Below are 25,308 nucleotides of genomic sequence, written 5' to 3'. Positions count from 1 at the left end.
TGAACTGGCTGTGGCACATTTCAGAGAGGGTTATGTGGAGATCATTCTGCCTCTGAAAATAACAAACACACACGTGATCTTAGAAGTCCAAGGTCTCTCCATCTTTGGCTTGTTAAAAAAATGGATCTTCTGGGAAAAACTCATCAGTGCCCAAGTCCTTTTCTTCTACAAATAAATGATTGGAAAGCAAAGGAGGAGAAAACTGCACATTCACTTGTTGCCAGGAAATGTGCCAATTGAAGAGGTAATCTACTAATCTACTTTATTCAACTTATTGTAATTAGCAGTTTAGTGTTTTATTCCAGATGTTGTTCAATAAAAAAAAAAAAAGTTTCAGACAATGTCTTTGCTTGTGATGAACACAATTTCTAATGATCAAATGTTAATATGGATATTTTTGTTTTTTCAGATTTGAAGTAAAATTTTTTATAAGATAAAAATTCACTTAAATATTTTTCTTAAATATTCTTTACTTGACCATGAAGGTGCAGAAATGACATCAGTGCAACACATATATTCAGTGAAGCTCCATATGTCAGCTGACCCCTGGTAAAAAATACAGACCACTCTGTGAGCCTTACGTATCCCAGCCAAAGGTAAACCACAGTTTCATTTGTGGAGAAATAAGATTTTTTTGACACATTGAAATAGTGTATTCAGCTATCCTTGGTTTTCTTAGGCTGAGACATTTGGCTGTGACTATGATATATAAGTCCTGGGATGCACATATACATGTAGTTCTGGGTTGATTTTACTATAATATCAATTAAGGTCACATTATATTATCATAGCACTGAATCTTCTTTTCTGTCTTATTACCTCAGCTGATAGTAGAGAAGAAGTTCCAGTCGAAATGGATAAAGGTAAGACTTTCTGACTGAAATTTGCTTCAGTATTTCATACGCTCTTTTCCAGCAGAGCAACTGCGACTTTAGATTTAGTTTTTGCATCAAATAATGCATAGACGATCCTTAAAGGAGACTTTTACACACTCTGAAATGTGAATCAAAGTTAAGATCCCAGTACACATTCATTTCATGGATAAACTTTTATAGAATTCTACAGAACACAAGCAAAAGTTTATTTAAATATTTTTAATAAATATTGTTTTATATAATGGACAAATACATACCATAATATTTTTATATTAAAATAAACCATCCAAATATTTTTACAAACCCTTTTCTTCTCTTGGTGCTTTGTATTTTGTACTTTTTTAAAACATATTTGGATAATAATTGGATAGTAAAGATATATACATATGCATTTAAAACCAGAGATGTAAAAACAGTGCAGCCAGTTTAAGAGGTGGTGTAGTTCCTGCCACAAAATGCCTCTCTCTGCAACCTATTTTCCAGTGACCCAAGTGTTGCATGATTTTATGACCTACTATACGAGGCCTAATCTAGGTTATAAAATCTATGGATGGATAGATAGATAGATAGATAGATAGATAGATATCCATTGATATGTATATGCTACAACATCATAGGTGACTCTCTTGTGTATCTGTTTTACTAATGTAATCTTGTAACAATATACTAATGTTTTGTACATGTTTATAGTGCTTTTTACAATAAGAAAAGGGCAATGTACCCAGTGTTATTTTCATGAATTAATTTCTTCATTTGGCCTGGAGGTGTGTACAAAGATCCTCACTGCATGTTCTGTTTTCTTGCCCTCAGCGTGTTTTGTCTTGTCTGTTAGGATCAAGGTGAATGTGGTAATATGTATAAGTTAATATGTACCTTGATGTGCCAGTGTAGAGTCTGAATTTTCCACAGATTGCAGAGGGCAGAATTCATTGCCTGGCATTTTCAGGGTGTTTTTCCCCCCAAACACAGATGTCACTGCCACTTGTGTGTCAGTTACCTCAATTCTGGTAACAAATGTTTGTTTGTGTGTAAAATTAAGCCTGAATTGAATATAAAGTCTGAATTTTCCACAGATTGCAGAAGACAGAATTCATTGTGTGGCGGGAGAGGAATGAGGAAAACTAGCTAATGCTGACTACGCCACCCCAGTAAATATACCAGGGAAATGCCCAAAGGACACAGGTTTGAATTTCTCAAAAAGGGACCATGAGAGGTGGACATGAAGTAACAAAATACATCTTTATTAAAGCAACAATAAACCTTTTAAAACTAGATAAAATACAAAACATTCAAACCACTTACACAACCACAATCAGTGTACGCACAGTTTCTGCTGCCAGAATAAAAACATCAACCCGAAGAAGAAAGACCTATTACTTAAACAAATTTACTAGGGCTCAGGTTTACCAGTAGCAGAACAAGCTAGCCCAGGGCTGGAGGATACCAGAAAAAATTAATCACCCACACACACTTCCATTCAAAAATCAAATGCAAAGGTCACAACAATCCAGGCAGTGAAAACAACCACCACCCCAGACAGCTAGCTCACCTACTCTGGACCTGCAGCACCTGGAAACACACAAAAAACAAATGAATAAAACCACAAAACAGACCCAAACCACCCTTTACAGAAGACAAAAAAAGAGACAACAATACAAAGAAATAAACATAAGACAACTCCAAAGTCAGAAAAAATGAAGAAACACTTATCGAAATGAAAAGAAAAAGAAACAAGAAAACCACTCAGACCCAGGGATAATCTCCAACAATGTCTCCAACACAATACCACAGTTATGGCCCGCTCTAACAAAATATGGGCCTTAAAGGCGAACAACTACTGGCCCTAAATTAGCTACCAGGTTTGAGATGGTAGATAGCCACTAAACCATTAAAACACAAAAACTCCAAACAAATAAAAAATGAAACAAAACAAATAATTCCAAATTCAATCAACAAAAACACCCCATCAGCCCCAAAGCAGCAGCAATGCAGCAGCCCATCAGCCCCAAAGAAGCAGCAATGCAGCAGCCCATCAGCCCCAAAGTAGAAGCAATGCAGCAGCCCATCAGCCCCCAAGCAGCCCATCAGCAGCGCTGAAAGTTCAAGCCATGCAGCACCACCGCAGAAAGACGCACTCAGGCATGCTAGTTAGCTCATCTAAAACATCAAGAAGATACAAGCTAAAGTATACATACCCATCAGATCGCCATGATAATTACATACCAAACACGCGGGGACCACGCCATTCATCAGGTAGCCCATGCTTACAACTCACCAGGAAAACGGCTGAACTACACAAATAAGTAAACAATACACAATAAGTAATAAGTACAATACACAATACACAATAAGTAAAGCGAAAAAGCTAAAAACCATGAAAAAGACATACCTGAAAGGAATCAGCAGCCAGCCAAAGACGCTCAATATCATATGTACTAACAATGATATGTTGAAGCAAACAGGCAAACAGGCACCACACTGGCGAGGACAGTCAGTCGCGACTGTGTGCGGACTACTGCAACACACCTAATGGGCGGAGTAAACAAAGTCCGGGCAGGAGCTGCAGCAACAGGCTGCACCCTACTAAACACAGACCTACGCAAAGTACTGCACCATAGAACAAGCTTTCCTTCAGCACTTCCTTTCACTGTAGTAGCGTTCTTGCCAGATGTAACATGACACACACATAAATGGGTGTGGTTTGCTTCTTGTCAACTCACAAATGTTCCTGCTCCTGTTAAAACACAAAACTAACCAATCCCTGAATGTAGAATTAGTATCCACTCTCTGTGGTGAGTAAAAAGGGGTGGAGTTTAAACAAAGTCAGTATAGAAGTCTATGTGTTTTTCCTGTATTTCTAAACAGCAGAACAGTCTCCTGCTCCTTCCTAAGAAGCTCCCTTTGGAACTGTAGACAGCAGTTTTAAATAAAGATGGCAGCACTAACAAATAGAGGAATACCTTTAAGCTCGGTAAGTACTTACAGGTTATAACCAGGTTAAACTATAACCGGCTATCTTTTCGTACACTGTAGGAGTAAATGTTGGAAATAATTCATATAAAATTATAGTCACAGTTACTTTTTTATGGCTATAGATTGATAATTCACTGCCATGCAGATTTAATTTGAGATGTGAGAACCTCAGCACTATGGCATCAAGATAAATAATGAGTTAATTAATGATAAATAAGTGAATTTTATGAAGTTTGAATTGAACAACTGAAGCATACCTGTTGAGTTACAGTTTCATTTCTCTGAAACTAATTACCTTGTTTATGGTAGGGAAGCTTTCAGTTTCATTTGATCATTACTGGACTCAGGCAGTGACTGTTGTTCAGGCAGGAATAATCATATCTGCAACATAAGTGTGCACCAGTCTATTTAAGGCTTTAAAAATAAAAAAAAAAAAGCTTCTGCTCAATCCTAAAATTAACTGGAGCTAATGAATAGAAGCTAAAACTGAGGTAATATGATTCCTCTCCTTTGAGCTACAGAATTTTGAACTAGTTGTAGATGTGCAACAGATGAATTGCTCGTCTCAAGTTTTTGAGCTCATGTGAGGAAAGAAATGCTTTTTTTTTTGCTTTGCTGCTTTTAAAAACTGCTGTGTTTTGCTTTTCAAATTATAGCTCTTGGTTAAAAATTACCTGAAGGTTTACTCCCAAGTGGCACAACAGAAAAGTGTTTGCCCTGTCAGCTGGAAATCATGAGATTGAATCCTGATGATGCTACAGTCTCTCCCCTGTCAATCACAGTAGCTAATCATGGGCATTTGTAAGCTCATATTTGCAAAAGAGGGCAGACCGCAATTTCCTGTGATCATTTTTCGAAATAATGTTTAAAAAATATTCAGAATCCTTAGAACTTGAACAGCCAAGTTTTTCGGGATCATAAAAAGCCCTTGCAACCTGTATTCCTTCCACTAATGATCAGATGTCCTTCAAAAAGGGAGTGGGTGAAATTCGTAGGAAAAAAGAAGACCAACATGCTTTTGCTATCATTTTTTAAAAGTGATTTAGCTTATATGTTCTTCTCAAAACACTCTGACAATTAAATAAAAATAGATCTTGAAAAATTATTCCTCCTTCAGGAGGTCATAATTTCTATAGCTTTGTGCTATTAATTGCCCTTTCATGGCAGAGTAAATGGAGCACTAAGTGGAGTACTAAGCAAGCATTACCACATTTATTCATCTATATAGCAGTCTTATGTGTCATGGTACTTGATTATCATATTGCTTTCCTCCTAAAGATCAGTCCACGGTACCTGCACACAAACTCCACTAGCCACACCTGGCCCTTCAGTGCTATAGCAGAACTGATTGGTGAGTCAAAACTGCTTCTTTATTCTTTCCTTCATCCAACTGATTACTGGACCATTTTTCATAAACAGTTGAAATCTTCCACATTCTGAACTATAGGCAATATTCTGTCTGCTTGAGAAAGGCAGTTCTAGAGAATAACCTTTAGGAATCACACACCTCCTACAGACAGCGCTGAGCCTTCTGGACACTAGGAAGGGAAATTATGTGAAACTCCTGTTTGGTTCAGCATTCAACACTATAATTCCCTCCAAACTCGCCGCCAAGTTGGAGGACCTGGGACTTAGCCTGGCCCTGTGTCACTGGATCTCCAACTTTCTGACAGGCAGACCACAAGCAGTATGGGTGGGCAGATATGTCTCTCCCTCCCTCTCCTTTAGCACTGGAGCCCCCAGGGTTGTGTTCTGAGCCTCCTGCTGTACTCATTGTATACTTATGACTGTGTGGCCACTTCCAACTCTACCACCATTGTCAAGTTTGCTGACAATACTGTTGTGGTAGGCCTGATCTCTGATAACAACGAGAAGGCCTAGTTGGAGTAGATTAAAGAGAGAACTGGTACCAGGAGAACAACCTCCTCCTGAATATCAGCAAGACAAAGGAGTTGATAGTGGACTTCACCACGAAGCAGGAGAGGAGTTACCACCCACTTTGGATCAATGGGACCCCAGTGGAGAGAGTGGACAGTTTCCGGTACCTTGTTGTTCACATAACGCAGGACCTGTCATGGTAATGTCATATTAACACCCTGGTGAAGAAGGCCTGCCAGCGTCTTTACCACCTTAGATGCTTAAGAGACTTTAAACTGCCCTCTAAGGTGCTAAGGAACTTCTACACCTGCACCACTGAGAGCATCCTGATGGCTGCTGGTCCCAAACAGCCTGGTTTGGGAACAGCACCAAGCAGGATAGAATGGGCTCTCCAGAGGGTGGTTCGATCAGCTGTGTGCATCATCTGCACTGTGCTCCCTGACCTCAGCCATCTGAACAATGGACTCTTCTCTCTGTTCTTCCACTTCCTGAAGGCCAACACAGAGAGAGTGAGGAGGAGCTTCTTCCCACAGGCAATTCGGGCCCTCAACCAGGAAAATACCTAGGACTAGACCTTGGAATTATTTGCATAACAGCCACACTCCCTACGTTCCTGTTAGTATACCTGTATTACCCCATATTTAAATATTTATATTTATTATATATGTTGACAATTTAACTACAACCACCTCAACCAGATGTTACACAGTTCATTGTTTTGCACATAAAACTGCACATGTCTGGACTTTGTTCCAATATAATCATTCTGTTGCTGCCAGCTCTCCGTTATATCTCTTATACTATATTTTTTATATTTTTCTTTTTCTACCTGTATAACAGTAAATTCTGGTTTATGTAAATTCTATTTTTATGTCACAGACAGTTGTACAATATGTACAATATGCAGGCAACGAGGAAATAAGAATACTTCTGCATCTGAAGGCAAAAGGAAGAGGTCATTTGTGCATGTCCGTGTGTGTGCACATACATGTGTGTGTAATGTTAGATGTTCATTCTCGCTCTCTCTCTCTCTTTCTCTCTCTTTCTATCAATCTTTGTATTCTGAAAAGTTAAGCTTTTTACTAGTTAAAGCAGTAAACTATATCTGTCTAGATGTGTTACGATAAAAGAGTAAACCTAGTTTAGGGTGAACTCTAATCAGTGTGGACAGGGCATTTGCTTTTAATACATTTATCAGACCAGGGGCTCTAGCTCTTCTTTTCAATACCTGCTTATTTTCTCACCTGGCCAAAACAACACAACTTTAGTTTGCTCCCTAAAGTAGTCTTGCCACCTCACAGCGCCCAAGTCCTTGGTGCAAGTTCGTGTGTGAGATGTCATGCAATAAACTGGTATTTGTTCCAGGTTGTATTCCTCGTCTCACACCCAGTGTTCTCAGGACAGGCTATCGATCTACCACTACCCTGACCAGAATAAAGAAGTTACTGAAGATGACATGAAATGTAAATTGTGCCTAAGTAACATTGGATAGCATCTGATTTTTCCTGTTTTTTTCCTCTATTGACAGACAATGCATATGACCCAGATGTCAGTGCAAAAAAATTCTGGATTGATAAAACATTGATCAAAGACCAGGACTGCCTCATCTTCATGGATAATGGAAAAGGCATGGATTATGACAAGATGCACAAAATGCTCAGGTAGGAATATATTCATGGATCCTGCATTATCCTTCAGAGGACAATGATATCATCCAGCAATTCACTTTAACTATGGAGAGTGGATACTAACTGCGTAAACTGTATACAGTTTCTCTTTTTACTGACAGAGCACTCTCTCTCTCCCTCTCTCTCTCTCTCTCTCTCTCTCTCTCTCTCAGTTTTGGCTTCAGTGATAAGCAGACGATAAGAGGCCATGTCCCAGTGGGTCTTTATGGTAACGGTTTTAAGTCGGGCTCCATGCGCTTAGGGAAGGATGCCATCGTGTTCTCAAAGAAAGCCAACACCATGTGTGTGGGTCTCCTGTCACAGACTTACCTCGAGAAGATAAAAGCACAGGATGTCATAGTGCCTATTGTCATGTTTACCAAGACAAGACAGACCAATATCCTTTACCTAGAAACAGAGAGATAGATGGCTAGATTTAATAGGAATGGTGAATAGAAATATTGTATATAAAATTTGTATTACAGGAGCATTTATAACTGCAAGAGATATGAAGAGGATTTAAAAAACATAAAACAAGGTATAGCCAACCACCTAACTGGTTAAACTGTCGCATTTTTCTTCAATTTATTCATTTTATTTTATAGCATATTATGCAGTAACTACTATGAATTATTCAGTGTATATAGTAAAACTAATCTGAAATATATATAGTTATGAGGGTGAGGAATGTGCTGGAAATGCTGGGCCTGCCAGTGGGAGTTTAAGAGGATAAAGGTAGAAAGCTAAATAAATGTTTCCTGAGACTTTAAAGGTACCTCTGTGTAGTTTGGTCCTTAACCTCACTGTTCACTCAGTGCTGCACCAGAGTATGCAGAGTGTCTTCGTGATATCCTGACACATTCTCTGTTTCAGACAGAGGAAGAACTGCTGACCGAGTTCAATGTCATTAAAAGGTTATGCTCCAACTCAAGTGGAACCCGCATCATCATCTGGAACCTACGCAGGTGAACATGCAGGGAGTTTGATTTGCTCTAAGATAGTTTTATATGAGAGCTCTGTTTAGATTAAGGATGTGATGGAATACTGGAATTACATTTTATTGTAGTAGAGAAGTATAATATAGTTATAGTTATACTGTTAATATTATGCAATAACAGTATAGTTAATGACATGAATGTGACATGTCACTTGAAATGTGTTGCAAAAATTTATTAAATAGGGTAGCCTACCTTATTTTACTAAACTTCTGAGGGCTAAGAGCAATATTGTGAGTTGTAAGAAATTAAATTCAATAATTTCTTACTTTGTTTCCACCTCCAATTATTCTGCTGCAGAACATCTTCAGGATCTTCAGAAGAATTAGAATTTGACTTCATGAAGGACCCCAACGACATCCAGATCCGTGATGATGCAAACAAGAGGCAAACAAGGAAGGCAAACAAGCGGCAGCCAGGGGGTGGCATGTCAGTGCCTGAGAGTGAATATTCACTGCGGGTAAGAATTTAACCAGAAAATATTATATGACTATTGAGTTGTTGGAATTCACTGGCTGAGTTCACTGAGGTAAGAGGGGTCATTTCAGAAAGCAGAGTTTCAGACTTGCTAGCATTGCAGTAGATATGTCTAAATTAGGCATGGAATTCTTGTGTCCTGGTTGGACACATGGATCTTTGTGTGAGTTGTTTATTAGTAATCCAAATCATAAAGCAAATTGTGGTCAAGCAGACAGTGGTTGAACATCAGACAAACAGAACAGTGCAGGTCAATCAATATCAAAGTGAAAGGAGAAATCAGAAATCAAAACCAGAAATAATCAGCAGGGAAAATGGGTATAAAAAGTGTACACACCCCTGCTAAAATTGCAGCTATGTGTGATGTAAAAAAAAATAAAAACAAGATGAATCATGTCAGACCAATAATGTTACCAACAAAATTTAAGTGAAAAAAGAAAACTTACAACAACCTGATTGTTCCAAATACCATTTATTAATACTATGCTGCAGGCATCTATTATTCAGCTTTAGATAAAGAAAAAGTCACCATCCAGCGACCCAAAATACAGCTCCAAGTCAGCAAGTGAATGGCTTCAGAAGAAGAAGAAGGACATTTTGCAATGGCCCAGTCAGACCCCAGATCTAAATCCTATCAAAAACCTGTAGAATGACTTGAAGAGGCCTGTGCACAGAAAAACTTAGTTAGATAGATCAGGAACATTTTTTGCAAGAAGCACTGGAATAAATTTGCCAGATCAAGATGTGGTAATTTAGTAGACTCTTATCTAAAAAGACTGAGTTCTGTTTTACAAGCAAAAGTTGCTTTAACTATTAGTTAAGGAGTGTGCACACACAATCAGGTTATTGGTAATAGTCACACTTATGCAACCAGGTAAGTTTGTTGGATGCTATACTACTTTAAAGGTGGAAAAGACATGATTTATTTTCAGAATCAGAATCAGAAACAATTTATTGCCAGGTACAGTAAAGGACACTCTACAGTACTAGAGTGTCCTTTACTGTACCTGGCAATAAATTGTTTGGTGTCTTCAATTGTAACAGGGGTATGTAGACTTTTTATATCCCCTGTATATGGTAGTAAGACACACATGCATGATTTAATATGTAGGTGAGTGAGAATGTGCTAATGTCTGAACTGAATTGAATTGAGTTTTCGCAGCAGCTCCTCCTCAAATCTGCAGGTGCAGTTTAACTCAGGAGTCAAGATTAAGTTTAACCACTGATCAATGTATAGTCAAATCTGTTTATTTTTCTCTTGATTCAGGCATACTGTAGTATCCTGTACCTGAAACCAAGAATGCAGATTATCCTTCGAGGGCTGAAGGTGGAAACTCAGTTTGTTACAAAAACTCTAGCAAAGGTTTACAGGGACACATACAAACCTGTTGGTGTATCCTTGTACCAAATATTAGAGCACCAGAATGTAAAATTATAGCTAATGATGCACAAGTAAGAGCTACTTAGTAATGATACAAATATTTTAAATGCCATGATCCTTAAGTCTTTTTCTCAGAAAGAGGGAATAACAATCACATTTGGCTACAACACAAAGAGCAAAGAGCACTATGGATTGATGATGTACCACAAAAACCGTCTCATCAAAGCCTATGAGCGTGTCGCTTGTCAGCGCAAGGTGAGGATCATACAGTTTGTTTAATGCTTAATGTGTTTTATATTTCTTCAATCATCTGCATACAGGAACAGAATAGGGAGGAAAAAAGTATAGACAGATAAACATATAAAGAACTAAAGTGGGGGTCAAAAGTCTGAGACCACAGTGAACCTGGGATTTTATTTTTCGTTTTAAAAGTGGAAGTAAACAGGTTTTAGAATTTTTAAATATTTAAAACAAAGAAAGTATCTTGAATATCTTGAATATTAATATTAAAATTCTGCATTATTTCTAGGTCCCTATTTAAATGTAAGCAAATTTGTGATATTGACCATGTTACCTCCTTTGTACAAAAGGTGAGATTTTTCCATGAGTCTTATCCCTTCCATTGAAGACCGTGTTCAGACAACGCATTGATGCATTTGATCTAAAATGGATCTTAAGTTTTTACACAAACTTGTGGAGTCCATGCCAGCTCGAGTGCACACTGTCATTAAATCAAAAGGGGAACATACCAAATATGTAAATATTTCACGTAAATATTTCAAATATCCTACTTTTCACTCAAGTTGTTGTCAATAATATAGTATAATTTGTAATGAAAATTGTTGTATTAAATTAGAAAGAATACAAAATAGAAGCTTCTTCACTAGTGGTCTCAGACGTTTGGACCCTACTGTATATACAGAGAGATAAATAAAGAAAATAAATAAAGAACTATATATACACTTGGCCTAATTACATGTTTTGTTGATTTATTTAGTGAAAAGAAGTAAAAACAAACTCTGCAGCAAACTATTTAAAAAAAGATAACATTTTTGTTAATGGACAGTTACTTTATATTTTATGAAATAGAAAAAAGTAAAATAGTAATTGTGCATGTGCTAAGGTGGACACCCACTGATGTCTGCTTAAGCACTATAGTGATGTAGCGGTCCAGGTAACAATCCTGGTGGGAGTTGTTCGAAAAATGGCATGCACTCAGTCCATCGGACCTGGTGCCAGCCTTTTTGCCGGGGATGATAGACAGTTGTCAGGTCCCATATACGCTGAAAGTAAATTATGCTCCCCAAGAGCTCAGTGTGAGTATGTAGCATTCTGTGAAGGTCAACCTTCAGAACATTCCCCACTGTGTCCAGCACACATCTTATGGTACTATTTGAACTGCACACCAGGTATTCATTCATTGAACTTGTTATTCATCTGTCACAGTAAAAATACACGGTGTGCTCCCCTGACAAAGCAGAGGTTGGCGCACTGTTTTCATATACTACAAGATGAAAAGAAAAGCTTTTATGGGTAATTATGGATTACAGATAATTGTGCTTGAGCACATGTAGCCCAATATGCAAGACTACTTATATCAGGGGCTTTTATCATGCAAGAGAATACATAATCAGATTCAGTTCAGGGGTAATTTTATGAAGTAAAAAAAAATCGTCTTTTATTCATGATATTTACAGTGTTTATTATGTTCTGTTACCAGGCCAACAACACAGGAGTGGGAGTTATCGGGGTGATAGAGTGTAACTACCTCACACCAACTCACAACAAGCAGGACTTTGATAATTCTGACGAGTACAGGTGTGTTTGAGATGTTCAGATGACCTATGACCTTCTGGAGCACAGGAGCTAATTATCTATAAACACAGGGTTGACTATAGTACACTAAATAGTAAGAGTATTATCTCAAGTATCTTTAGACCACTGATATTTTAAATTGAGTTTTTTTAAAACATTGACGTAGTTAAGGATGCTATTTTGTATCTTTAGACCACTGATATTTTAAATTGAGTTTTTTTTTTTAAAACATTGATGTAGTTAAGGATGCTATTTTGTGTCTGTGCAGGAAAACCATGCTGAGTGTAGGTGCTAAGCTTGAAGATTATTGGAAGGAAGTTCATTATAGACATAACACAAACTGCACTGAACCTTTTGAGGATACTGTGTAAGTGCCTCTTTCTCTCACTCTCTCTCCCTCTCTCCCTCTCTCTCACACACGCACGCGCACACACACACACGCACACACACACACACACACACAAGGCCAGGTATTAGTTTGCTGGCCAAAATTAAGAGAACTCATTATTTGAGTCACAAGGTTGCTGGAAAAATATTATTAGTTACCTGGACTTATTTTGAATGTGTAGTCTAGAGGTCCAGAGTACAAGATGACTAGGATTTGCAGGAGCCAGTAAAAAGTGGTGGGAGTGGTTTTTACTGTTATGTAGGTGGGAGTAGCACTCAGATATGAAATACATTTCTAATAATTTTCAGCATAACTTTGTTAAAGTCTTAAACTGCAATGGGCACAAAAAGATATTACAGGTTTCCGGGTTGCGCCCAATACAACAGAAGCAACATTGCATGTGCGCTGACACACTTCCTAACAGGCCATGTTGATTAACATAGGAGCATATTTACACAAATATTAACACATGATTGTGTGGACTTACAGGAAGACACCAGATCAAAACTGGGTTCAGTGTGATGATTGTATGAAGTGGCGAAAACTTCCAGATGGCATTGATGCTAAACAGCTCCCTAAAAAGTGGTTCTGCCACATGAACTCAGACCCTCAATTCAGGTATGTTTGTGTATATTTTCTCTTCCTGTGTGTCTGTGTGTGTGCTCATGTAAGTGCTTGATTCTCTCAGGAGTTGTTCAGATGAAGAAGAGGCTGAGGATTCTGATGGTGATCAACCCAAATACCAGAAAACCTACAAACAGCAGTGAGAAATGAATCCTGTCTTTTGCAATAAATATTTCTCCTAACATACATTTCTTTGATATTATACACTCAGGTCCATAAATATTTGGACCCTGACAAAATTATAAATTGGAGGTGGATTTAAGTAATGGACATGACGTCAAAGCATAGACTTCCAGCATTAATTTGAGGGTATTTATATCCAAATCAGGTGAGCGTTGAAGGAATTCCAGCACTTTTTTGTATGTTGCCCTCCCTTTTATTAAGGGACCAAAAGTAATTGGACAATTGGCTTATGAGTTTTTCCATGGCCAGGTGTGTCTTATTCCCTTATTATTTCACTTACAAGTATGCAGATAAAAGGTCTAGAGTTGACATTTGCATTTGGAATTGCTGTTAACTCTCAATATGAAGTCCAAAGAGCTGTCACTGCCAGTGAAGCAAGCCATCATTAGGCTGAAAAATCAAAACAAACCCATTAGAGTGATATCAAAAACATTAAGTGTGGCCAAATGAAGTATTTGGTACATTCTTTAAAGAAGCAACGCACTGGTGAGCTCAGGATCACTAAAAGGCCCAGAAGACCACGGAAAACAACTGGTGGATGACAGAAGAATTCTTTCCCTGGTGAAGAAAAATCCCTTCACAACAGTTAGCCAGATCAAGAACACTCTACAGGAGGTAGAGTAATAAAGAGAAGCCTTCACCAGAGTAAATACAGAGGATTTATCAAAAGATGTAAAGCATTAGTAAGCCTCAAACACAGGAAGACCAGATTATAGTTTGCCAAAACACCTTAAAAAAGTGCAGTTTTTTTAACTGTCCACTTCTGGAACAACAGCCTCTGGACAGAGGAAACAACTTGTACCAGAATGATTGGAAGATAGCATGGGGAGACAGTATGGTGAAGGGAAGGAACTTTATGAAGTGGTATGTTTATGAAAGGTACCACTCATCTTATAGTGTTGGCATGTATGACTGCCATTGTAACTGGTTCCTTTGTATTTACTGATGATGTGACTGCTGACAAAAGCAGCAGGATGAATTCTGAAGTGTCTAGGGCTATATTATCTGATCTGATTTAGCCAAATGCTTCAAAACTCATTGGAAGGCGTTTCACAGGGCAGATAGACAATGAGCCGAAGCATACTTCAAAAGCAGCCCAAAGACTCTTAAGGCACAGAAGTGGAATGTTCTCCAATAACCAAGTCAATAACCAGACCTGAATCCTGAGCATGGATTTCATTTGCTGAAGGCAAAACTGAAGACAAAATTCCCCAAGAACAAGCAGGAACTGAAGACAACTGCAACAAAGACCTGGCAAAGCATCACCAGGGAAGAAACCTTGCATCTTGTGATGTATATGGGTTCCAGACTTCAGGCAGTCATTTCCTGCACAGGATTTGCTACCAAGTATTGAAAATAGCAGTTTAATTTATGATTTGTCCAATTACTTCTGGATACAAAAAGTGCTGTAATTCCTACACTGTTCACCTGATTTGGATGTAAATATCCTCAAATTAAAGCTGAATGTCTGCACTTTGAGCTTCATTTTTACATTCAAATCTTATGTACTTTGGTAGACAGCTAAAATAACAATAACTTTCTCACTGTTCAAATATGTATGGACCTGACAGTATGTAATCTTGTGTATGTGTTTCGAAACAGAGAGCGACACCAGAAGTTGCTGCAGGAAAACAGACAGCAGGTGATGTCATGCTGTTTTAACAAGGTTTACTGGGATGGTGTACTGTATTTTCTCCATTTTACAGATGGAGAAAAAACATTGCTCTGTAGCGTAGAGATGCATTTTGTAGTTAGGCTAGCTAGGCTATTTTCATAGGTGCAAAACTACTTTGCAAAACTATGTCAAACAAAACAATGAAGATCTCAATCTCCTTTTCTGAAGGTTTAGCCATTGCAGTTGTTTAAATGTATGAGATTGGTATGATTATCTGAGAAGACAATTAATCCCTACAATCCCTACAATCCACCACATTATGCTTTAGCTAGTCATAGGAGTAATTGTGTGGGTTGTTGTGAATTGGTTTTACAAGATGAGCCCCAGGATTTTTTTCTTTATCAAGTCAGCTCTCATTGTTTAATTGAAGAATATTCCATTTCTTTGCCTTCAAAAAGTCAAAAAGATTGCTTTCGCAGTATGTTTAGGGTCATTATCCACCTGTACTGTGAAGTGGCATCCTATCAGTTTTGTAGCATTTGGCTGAATGTGAGCAGAGAGTATAGCCCTATACACCCCAGAAGATCCTTCATCTTGCTACTTCTGTCAGCAGTCACATCATCAATAAACACCAGTGAGCCCGTTCCACTTGCAGCCATACATGCCCATGCCATAACACTGCCTCCACCATGTTTGACACATGATGTGGTATACTTCGGATCATGAGCTGTTCCTTTCTTTCACCATACTTTTCTCTTCCGATCATTCTGGTACAAATTAATCTTGGTTTCATCAGTCCAGAGAATCTTATTCCAGAACATGGGAGGCTTTTTTAGATGTTTTCTGACAAAGTCTAATCTGTCTTTCCTGTTCTTGAATGTTACCAGTGTTTTGCACCTTGTTGTTAACCCTCTGTATTTACATTCATGAAGGCATCTCTTGATTGTAGATTTTGACAATGATACGCCTCCCTTCTCCAGAGTATTCTTGACTTCTGTTGATGTTGTGAAGGGGTTTTTCTTCACCAAAGAAAGGATTCTGCGATCATCCACTTTAGTTGTCTTCCGTGGTCTTCCAGGCCTTTTGATGTTGTTGAGCTCACCAGTGCTTTCTTTCTTTTTAAGAATGTACCCAACTGTTGATTTGGACACACCTAAGGTTTTTGCTATCTCTCTTATAGATTTATGTTGTTTTTTCAGCCTAATGATGGACTCCTTCACTTGTATTGAGATCTCCTTGGACTTCATATTGGTAGCTCCAGTCAAACAGCTGCCAAATGCCAACTCAATACCTGATATCAACTCCAGACCTTTTGTCTGCTTCATTTGTCTTGAAGTAACAAGGGAATGAACCGCACCTGGTCAATTAACTTCTTGTTAGTCAGTTGTCCAAATACCGTAGAGCCTCTGAAAATGGAAGTACTTTGCTTAAAATGGCTGTACTTCCTAAATGGTAAATGCCATATTTTTGTGGATTAATTGTAGTGCAGTTAATTGACCAGGTAAATGCCATATTTTTGTGGAACCTCTTAAAATAAAGCTGAAAGTCTACACTTTGATCACATCTTGATTGTTTTATTTCAAATCCATTGTGGTGGTGTATAAAGGCAAAATCACAAAAACTCTGTCATTGTCCAAATACTTCCAGACCTAACTGTATGTGTGTGTATATATATATATATATATATATATATATATATATATATATATATATATATATATATATATATATATAATCTGTCTTTATCGTTATTTTTTTCCTCTCAGCAGAGCCCTTCTACACCCTGCTCATCAATGACACCCAGACCTTCTGATGTTACTTCAGCTGACACTCAGGACACTTCTTTGTCTACTACTCCTAAAAGGTAGTCACTCCCTCTGTCTCATGCTCCTTCACAATAACATGGCATTATGAGTTCCTGAATGATTTAATTTCACCTTTATTTCAGGAAAGCCCTGAAATGGAGCCTAGAGAACCCAGAGACAAAGAAAGCTAGAAAAAAAGCTTTTGATGACCAAGTTTTGCTGTTCAGCCATGCTAGTGATGCTACTAAAGCAGAATATAAAGACATTAAAACAGCACTGAACGATGACGGTGATGATGTGATTGACAAGTGCATGATGAAGGAGGAGCAGAGCAATAAAATCACACCGACCAGCTCTAAGGACCAGCAGAACTACAAAGTGCTGTACCTGCAGTCAGTGGAGGAGATAAAGCAGCTTCAACATAAGCTTAAACAGCAATTAAAAAAAGAGCCAAAGGAAGAGGTGAGTGTCTAAATTGACTGCATGTTGTGTTGTGTCAAGATCATGGTCATAATTCGTAAATATTAGAGGGAAAAGTACAAACTAAATAAATATTAAACTAAAAGGTCTAAAAAATCCTCACACGCAGGTGGACAGTCTCAAAGATGAGAAGAACAATTTGTTGACCAGCTATGAGCGGCTGCAGAAAGATTTAGAGGAAGTGAAGAGAGAAAATGAAAAGGTGATGGTAAGAGTAGAAGATCGAGGGGTCCAGACAGATTTTTATATTTGGAACCAAGAAGAGTGTGCAACAAATTCAGCAGAAACCTCAAACCCGAGAAGAGAACAAAAAAAAGACTTACAACTTTGGACATGGATGGATGAGACACAGGACAGATCGGCGAGCGAGAGAGTATACAGAAATAATAACACACAGCTACAGTAAGAGCTCTGTTACCGAAAATATCCATTTTAATATTTACAAAATTCAGAAATCTTATACCGCAGCTTATTTTATTCTGTCCTTTACAGAAATTAGGCTAATTGTTGACATTCTTTGTAACATATTTATAACATAACAAAAAAGTCTGGCTTGTGTTTATTTTTTTTTCACTCTTTTTTTTTTTTTTTTTTTTTAATATCTTTTGCTCTGTAGATTTCTGTGCTTTCGGGCTGGTCAGTTTCACTGTAAAATGACCAACCTTGTATTTGAGATGAAAGGGAAAGGGGAAGTGCTGTACACAGTAGTGTCCTGGGATAACAGTCAGTTGCAGGGCATGGGCCAATTCCAGCCTGCAGGACCCCTGTACAGCATCAAATGCTCTGAAGGTTCAGTTCTTTATCTGCACCTTCCACACTGCGAGATACATACTGGTAAGATCATTTTGGGTTAACATGTTATGATTATAATCCACCTAACAAAACAGAAATGCATAGTTGTCTAATGACACAATATAGCATAATAATTGCATGAATTATTATAATAATAATTATTATATAAATCTTTGTTAACTATTTGGGTATGTCTACTGGATTTTGGCTATTTCTTCCCAGCTCTTTAAGCACTGCTTTTTTCTGCTTGTTTTCCAGATAAAAATCAGATTGAACTGGCCGTGGCACATTGCAGTGAGGGTAATATAGAAATCCTTCAGCCCCTGAAAGTGACAAGTACACATGTGATCATAGAAGTCCAACATCTGTCCCTCTTTGGCCTGTTAAAAAAATGGATCTTCCAGGAAACTCCCATCAGTGCCCAGGTCCTTCTCTTCTACCAAAAAAAGCAAATAAGGAGAAAACTGCACATTCACCTGTTGCCAGGAAATGTGCCAATTGAAGAGGTAATCTGCATTTATTTATTTATTTATTTATTTATTTATTTATTTATTTATTTATTAATCATCATTTTAGTTTTATACCAGATGTTGTTGACATGCCAGGGGCTATAATCTTTTCAGATAATATCTTTCTTTGTGATGAACGGAATTTCCACCAAACTATCAATTATGTGATTATACATATTTGTTTTTAGGATTTCAAGTTAAATTTTAGCTCATGTTAAAAATTCACTTAAATATTTTTCTGTCCATAAAGGTGCAGAATCAACACAAGGGCAACACATATATTCAGTGCAGCGCCATATGTCAGCTGACCCCTGGTAAAAAATACAGACCACTCTGTGAGCCTTACGTATGCCAGCCAAAGGTAAACCACAGTTTCATTTGTGGAGAAATAAGATTTTCTGACACATTGAAATAGTGTATTCAGCTGTCTTTGGTTTTCTTAGGCTGAGACATTTGGCTGTAACTATGGGCCCAACTATCACCCCACATTTGAGGTGATCCTTAATACTGAGGTTGAAGACCTCACACTGGGTCTTTTGGATGAAATTGGCCAGGAGGTGTGGGAGCCTCGTCAGGTCTTTCTTACCGGTAGCCAAGAGTTCATTTTTGTATTCCCATAGTTCTGGGTTGACTTTACTATAATATTACTTAAGGTTACATTATAGTATCATAGCACTGAATCTTGTTTTCTGTCTTATTACCTCAGCTGATAGTAGAGAAGGAGTTCCAGTTGAAATGAATAAAGGTAAGACTTTCTGAGTTTTATTTTATTTTATTTATTTTATTTATTTCTAAACTTCATACACTCTTTTCCAACAGAGCAAAGTGTGCATTGCAACATTAAATTTAGTTTTTGCTTCACTGACCCCTATTTATCAAATCGAAAAACACGAAAGAAGTTCTGACCCTGCAACCTTCTTATGTCTCATATATTTTTAAATACTTAAACATATTTTAATTAACTTTTTAAATATTTAAACATATTTTAATTAACTTTTTAAATATTGTGTATACAATATAAACAATTGTGTATACAAATATAAACAATTTCCAGTTAATGTTAATGGAATTTGTATTAAAATTTTAAAAATCTTGTTTTAAATCAAACATATTGATTTAAATTTTTTTTTTTTTTTTTTTAATAAATGTACTTATGATGAACTTGGGATGAATTCTGTTGAAAGAGTCCTGCAGTGTACATTGTTATAATTTAATGTTTATCTCTATTTTAGATGCTGAATTTGTAGATAAACACAGAGACATGCTCATACAGAGAGTTGTGTCAGTTATGGAAATAGCAGACACTCTTCTAACCAAGAAAATCATCAATAATGAAATGTACAATGATATCAAACAGCCAACAACAAAACAGGAGAAAATGAGGATGTTGTATGAATTTCTCAACTCAGGAGGAAGAGCTATGAAAGCAGAATTCTATAAAGTCCTTAAGGAGAAGCAGCCTTTCGTAGTGGATGACCTGATGTCTAGATCAAATAATGCATAGACGATCCTCAAAGGAGACTTTTACACACTCTGAAATGTGAATCAAAGTTAAGATCCCAGTACACATTCATTTCATGAATAAACATTTATAGAATTCTACAGAACACAAGCAAAAGTTTATTTAAATATATTTTTTTAATATTTTATATTATGAATTTAGACAAATACATACCATAATATTGTATATCAAAATAAACCATCCAAACATTTTTTACAAACCCTTTCCTTGGTGCTTTGTATTTTGTACTTTTTTAAAAAACATATTTGGGTGCATTTATGAACTCTTAACTGATATGTACATCTACTGTATGTCTAGACATCTAAACAATCTACAGAGCCTAAATAGAATATCTTCAGTTAATTACAACTTAAGGCATTTTGTTGATGATTATCTCTGGAATATAAATATTTCCAATGAAATGGGTGGTACATGTGTATACATATGCACTTAAAACCAGAGATGTAAAAACCAGTGACCCAAGCATTGCATGATTTTATAACCTAGATCAGGGGCCATAGTTATAGATATCATTGATGTGTATATGCAACAACATCGGGGGTGACTCTCCTGTGTATGTTTTACTAATGTAATCTTGTAAGGTTTTTTTTGGAAACATTTGTCTAGATTCGTTTTCTTTAATGCAACATACGAACTATGTATGTATCAGTTGTTGTATATGTATGTATCAGTGAACAGCAAAGCCAATAAGGCTTGAGTGTTTGTTGTTAACTTCAAAAACCTTTGTGCAAAATATTATATACACAAAGGGGAATTTTCAAATCCCCTCCTAATGTTGGCTGTAAAGCAGTTTCCAATCCAATACTCATGTACAACAAAAACTAGCTTTATTTTTACATTCTTTGATGTTTTGTACATGTGCTTTTACAATAAAAAAGGGCAATGCAACCAGTGTAAGTTTCATGGATGTAACAATTTCCTTGCATTTGGCCTGTGGGTGTGTACACCAATCCTCAGTGCATCTTCTGTTTTCTTGCCCTCAGCGTGTTTTGTCTTGTCTGTTAGGATCAAGGTGAATGTGGTAATATGTATAATTTAATATGTACCTTGATGTGCCAGTGTAGAGTCTGAATTTTCCACAGATTGCAGAGGGCAGAATTCATTGCCTGGCATTTTCAGGGTGTTTTTTTCCCTCAAACACAGATGCCATTGCCACTTGTGTGTCAGTTAACTCAATTCTGGTAACAAATGTTTGTTTGTGTGTAAAATTAAGCCTGGATTGAATATATCCAACTGCTGATCATTTCTGAGAGAAAATTCTATTCTCTGTGCCCTTTGTAAACCATTTAATTTGTGCACTACTAAGAAAATGAATTTAAAGTTAAATGCACTGATGGACACTTGCTAAGATTTTGAAAGTAAATTGGTTATGCCTGCTCTCTATTGCATGTACATGCTTCAAGAGGCCTGAAAGGCATAAACAAAGTACTACATCACAGAACAAGTTCCCCGAGGGAACGAGACGCTGCGTCGAAACGCTATGGGAACGCCTTCAGCGTGACCGCGCTCTGAGTAACATGTGTAATCAGTCCAATGGATGGGCGAGACGTCACGGGCGGGGTGACGTAGCGACCCGGAAGCATAAAAGCCCGAGCGGCAAACGCCGCGCTAGCTTTCTGTCATTAAGCAAGCACTCTGTGTGATATTGTCTGTCCATTGTTTGTCTTTCTGTGTTGTCTGCGGCATGCCTAAGGCCAAGGACAAAACGAAACTGAAACCGGTCGAGAGCGCGGAGCACGCAGAGTCGGCTCTCGAGGGAGCCGGCTGCTCGCATTGCGAGCGTTTGCCGCTGCGCGTGCTTCGCTCCCAGAAGGCTCTCTTTGAGGAGGGAACCTTCACTCGCGAGCCTCGCGGTGCCGGCCCCGCTTCTGCCGAGGCAGAGCGGCGTCTGCATTCGTGGGAGATGGAGACGGGCGAGCCCTTTTCTCCTTCCTCACCCTCCAGATCTACCGTCCGCTCCCTGGGTTCGGAAGCACGCTCTGCGGTTTCTTCCCCCCGGGGAGCGGGCCCGGCGCTCCGCCTGTCTTCCTCCGAGGAGGCTGACGTGGAGGGCGCCGATCCTGAGCCGCAGTCTCCCCAATATGAGGAGCTGCTGGAGGTGGTTTCGTGGGCCGTCGCTTAGTTGAGTATCGACTGGCCCGCTGACACTCGTGTTTCGCCGGTGAGGTCGAAGCTCGATGTGCGCATTTTGCGCAGCAGACCGCCACCTCCACCCCGGAGCCTGCCGTTCTTTCCTGACCTCCACACCGAGGTGTCGAGGTCATGGAACAGGCCCTTTTCCGCCTGTCTATTTACTCCCGCTTCCTCTAATTATGCTAACGTGGCGGGGCTTGACGTGGATGGTTATAGGACGATGCCCAGGGTTGAACAGACGCTAGCATGCTATCTGTCCCCTGATGCGGCATCGTCCCTGAAGGCTCCGGTGCTGCCCACTAAGCCGTTGCGTACCACCTCGGCGCTCGTGGGCAAAGCGTACGCGGCAGCGGGTCAGGCCGGTGCGTGTCTGCACACTATGGGCGTCTTACAGGCGTACCAGGCCGACCTGCTCAAAGAGCTGGATGAGGGGGAGATGCCGTCTGAGCACCTGGAGGAGCTCAGGCGGACCGCTGACCTTTCCCTCCGCACCACCAAGGAGACCGCCTGTGCTATCGGCCGGTCTATGGCAGTCCTGGTGGCGGCGGAGAGGCACCTTTGGCTGACCCTGTCTGACATGAAGGAGAAGGACAGGGTCATTCTTATGGACGCCCCAGTGGCTCCTTCTGGCCTGTTCGGCGACGCGGTAGACTCTGTCGTCGACAGGTACCAACAGGCTCGCGCTCAGGCTGCGGCCTTTCAGCGATTTCTCCCTCGTCGCTCTCATGGGGCTGCCGGGCGGGGGCAGCCCCCTCCTTGTATGGTCGCCTCCCATAGGGAGGCGCAGAAACAGAGCATCGCCTCCCGTGCTCCCCCGAGGCGGGACCGGGAGTCTCGACGGCGCTCCAGGCCCGGTCCCTCTGACACTAAAATGGATCTGAGGATCGTTCTTCTGTCGTGGAGGGCCGCGGCGAAGAAGCCCTGACGGTTTGGGCCCAGGGCTGCTGAGGGCGCGCCCCTCTGGGGCGTGGCGGCGTTCACCTCATCATACGGTGCCCGTCACGCCTCGGTGCCCTCGGGAGGCCGGTCTGCCAACCCTGCCACCTACGGTGCTTCAGGGCGCAGCCGCCTCCGGCAAGCGCTTCTCCCAGCTCCCGCCCGGCAACGTAGCGGGTCTGGGAGGCTCGCGGCCTCCTTGGAGGCCTGCCGAGCAGCTAGCCCGGGCGTTCCCTGTCGGTTCGCCACTCCAGGGCGCCAAGCTAGCCGCTTCTGTCATGCCAGAGGTCAGTCTCGAGAGGCTGATCCCCTTAGTGAGCTTTTTGGCAGCGTGGAAACTTCTGCCGAATGTGTCTCAGTGGGTCCTGCGTACCATAGAGAGAGGCTACCGAATCCAGTTCGGCTTTCCTCCGCCTCGTTTCTCCGGGGTTCTTCCCACCTTGGTGGGCCTCGTGCAGGTTCTGGTGATGGAACAGGAAGTGTGCACTCTCCTGAGGAAGGAGGCCATCGAGGTGGTCCCTCCTCACGACAGAGAGTCCGGCTTTTACAGCCGCTACTTCATTGTTCCCAAGAAGGATGGGGGGCTGCGTCCTATCTTGGACTTGCGGCAGTTGAACCTCTCAGTCGCTCGACTGAAGTTCAGGATGCTCACGGTCACTCAGGTCGTGCCTCAGATCAGGTCCGAGGACTGGTTTGTCACGATCGACCTAAAAGATGCATATTTCCATATCTCCATCCTTCCCCAACACAGGAAGTTCCTGAGGTTCGCTTTCGGGGGCGAAGCTTACCAGTATTGGGTTCTTCCTTTCGGCCTAGCACTCTCACCCCGCACCTTCACAAAGTGTGTGGATGCTGCTCTGGCTCCTATGCGACTCCAGGGCATCCGCATACTGAGCTATATCGACGATTGGTTTATATTAACTCGATCAGAGCAGTTGGCGGTTCGGCATCGAGATGTCGTTCTCACCCACATGAAGAAACTGGGGTTAAGGCTAAATGCCGGGAAACGTGTTGATGGCAGCAGCTTCCATTGTAATACTCTTTGGCCTGTTATATATGAAGCCCTTACAGTGGTGGCTCAAGACCAGGGGGTTCTCCCTGAGGGGAAATCTGCTCCGGATGATCAGAGTCACGAGGCGGTGCCTGCGGGCTCTAGACATGTGGAGGAAGCCTGGCTTCTTGTCTCAGGGCCCGGTGCTGGGAGCTCCTGGTCGCCGCTTAATGCTAGCGACAGACGCGTCCCTCACCAGTTGGGGAGCAGTCATGAGTGGCCGCTCAGCCCGTGGTCTGTGGAGTGGCCGCCGTCTCACTTGGCACATCAACTGCCTGGAGATGCTGGCCGTGCTTCTAGCACTAAAACATTTTCTCCCGGACCTAAGAGGGCGTCACGTGTTGGTGCGCACCGACAACACGGCAGTGGCCTATTATATCAACCACCAGGGAGGTCTGCGTTCACACCCCCTTTACAGGCTGGCGCTCCAGATCCTTGTGTGGTCCCAGGGAAAGCTCCTCTCACTGAGAGCAGCTTATATCCCTGGCCGTCTCAATATGGGAGCAGACGCCCTGTCGAGGCAGGGGCCGATCCCCGGGGAATGGAGACTCCACCCCGAGGTGGTGGAGCAGATATGGCGGGTGTTCGGTCGAGCTCAGGTCGACCTATTTGCGACGCAGGAGACGTCGCACTGCCCCCTTTGGTTCTCTCTGACTCATCCAGCTCCCCTGGGACTGGATGCTATGGCACGGGCGTGGCCGAGGCTGCGTCTGTACGCGTGCACCGGGACGGGGTCCACCTGTTGCTAGTAGCCCCGTTCTGGCCGGGCCGAGCGTGGTTCTCGGACCTGATTTCCCTTCTCGACGGCTCTCCATGGGAGATTCCCATGAGGAGGGACCTCCTCTCACAGGCGGGGGGCGACATCCTTCACCTCCACCCGGAGTTGTGGAAGCTGTGGGTGTGGCCTCTGAGGGGGCACAACTCAGAGCTTCCGGTCTCTCAGCCGAGGTTGTTGAGACCATCCTCCAGTCCAGAGCTCCCTCAACAAGGAAACTGTATGCCCTGAAGTGGAAACTTTTCACTTCCTGGTGCGGAGACCGCCGGCTCGACCCTGTTCACTGCCCAGTTGGTACAGTGCTGGAGTTCCTGCAGGCCCGTCTCTCCGCAGGGCTGACCCGCTCCACCCTGAAGGTCTACGTGGTGGCTATTGGGGCCTGCCACGCCCCCCTCGGTGGTCAGTCAGTGGGCAGGCACCCCCCGGTTACACAT

General features: G+C 40.9%; 1 protein-coding gene and 1 long non-coding RNA gene across 2 annotated transcripts; one reads left to right on the top strand and one right to left on the bottom strand.

Annotated features, from left to right (window-relative positions):
- Positions 1-2,095: 2,095 nt before the first annotated feature.
- Positions 2,096-3,625, bottom strand: LOC117597334 (uncharacterized). The gene is made up of 3 exons (XR_004578169.2): positions 3,265-3,625; positions 3,071-3,166; positions 2,096-2,444 (listed from the first exon to the last, which is right to left on the bottom strand). It is a non-coding gene; the product is annotated as an uncharacterized LOC117597334 (long non-coding RNA).
- Positions 3,626-3,700: 75 nt separating this feature from the next.
- LOC117597331 (MORC family CW-type zinc finger protein 3) lies at positions 3,701-21,319 on the top strand. Its single transcript, XM_053234446.1, has 22 exons — positions 3,701-3,846; positions 5,127-5,199; positions 7,255-7,387; positions 7,567-7,790; positions 8,205-8,358; positions 8,689-8,848; positions 10,133-10,258; positions 10,382-10,501; positions 11,967-12,064; positions 12,330-12,428; positions 12,939-13,067; positions 13,138-13,212; positions 14,859-14,898; positions 16,641-16,735; positions 16,820-17,138; positions 17,266-17,558; positions 17,773-17,990; positions 18,207-18,454; positions 18,708-18,818; positions 18,901-19,045; positions 19,164-19,202; positions 19,690-21,319. The coding sequence occupies exons 1-22, from the start codon at positions 3,808-3,810 to the stop codon at positions 19,959-19,961; spliced, it is 3,210 nt and encodes a 1,069-aa protein (XP_053090421.1). The 5' UTR covers positions 3,701-3,807; the 3' UTR covers positions 19,962-21,319.
- The last annotated feature ends 3,989 nt before the right edge of the window (positions 21,320-25,308 follow it).

Source organism: Pangasianodon hypophthalmus, chromosome 5, assembly GCF_027358585.1.
Source record: "Pangasianodon hypophthalmus isolate fPanHyp1 chromosome 5, fPanHyp1.pri, whole genome shotgun sequence".
Taxonomy (NCBI): Eukaryota; Metazoa; Chordata; class Actinopteri; order Siluriformes; family Pangasiidae; genus Pangasianodon; species Pangasianodon hypophthalmus.
Note: the sequence above shows the minus strand (reverse complement) of the source record. Positions and strands in the feature narration are given on the sequence as shown.

What these genes read in the sequence shown, in the direction of transcription:
- LOC117597331 (XM_053234446.1), top strand. Translation starts at nt 3,808, where the DNA reads ATGGCAGCACTAACAAATAGAGGAATACCTTTAAGCTCG. An exon ending in GAACCTTTTGAGGATACTGT is followed by an intron (nt 12,429 to 12,938) that starts GTAAGTGCCTCT and finishes GTGGACTTACAG; the next exon opens with GAAGACACCAGATCAAAACT. An exon ending in TTGTCTACTACTCCTAAAAG is followed by an intron (nt 16,736 to 16,819) that starts GTAGTCACTCCC and finishes CCTTTATTTCAG; the next exon opens with GAAAGCCCTGAAATGGAGCC.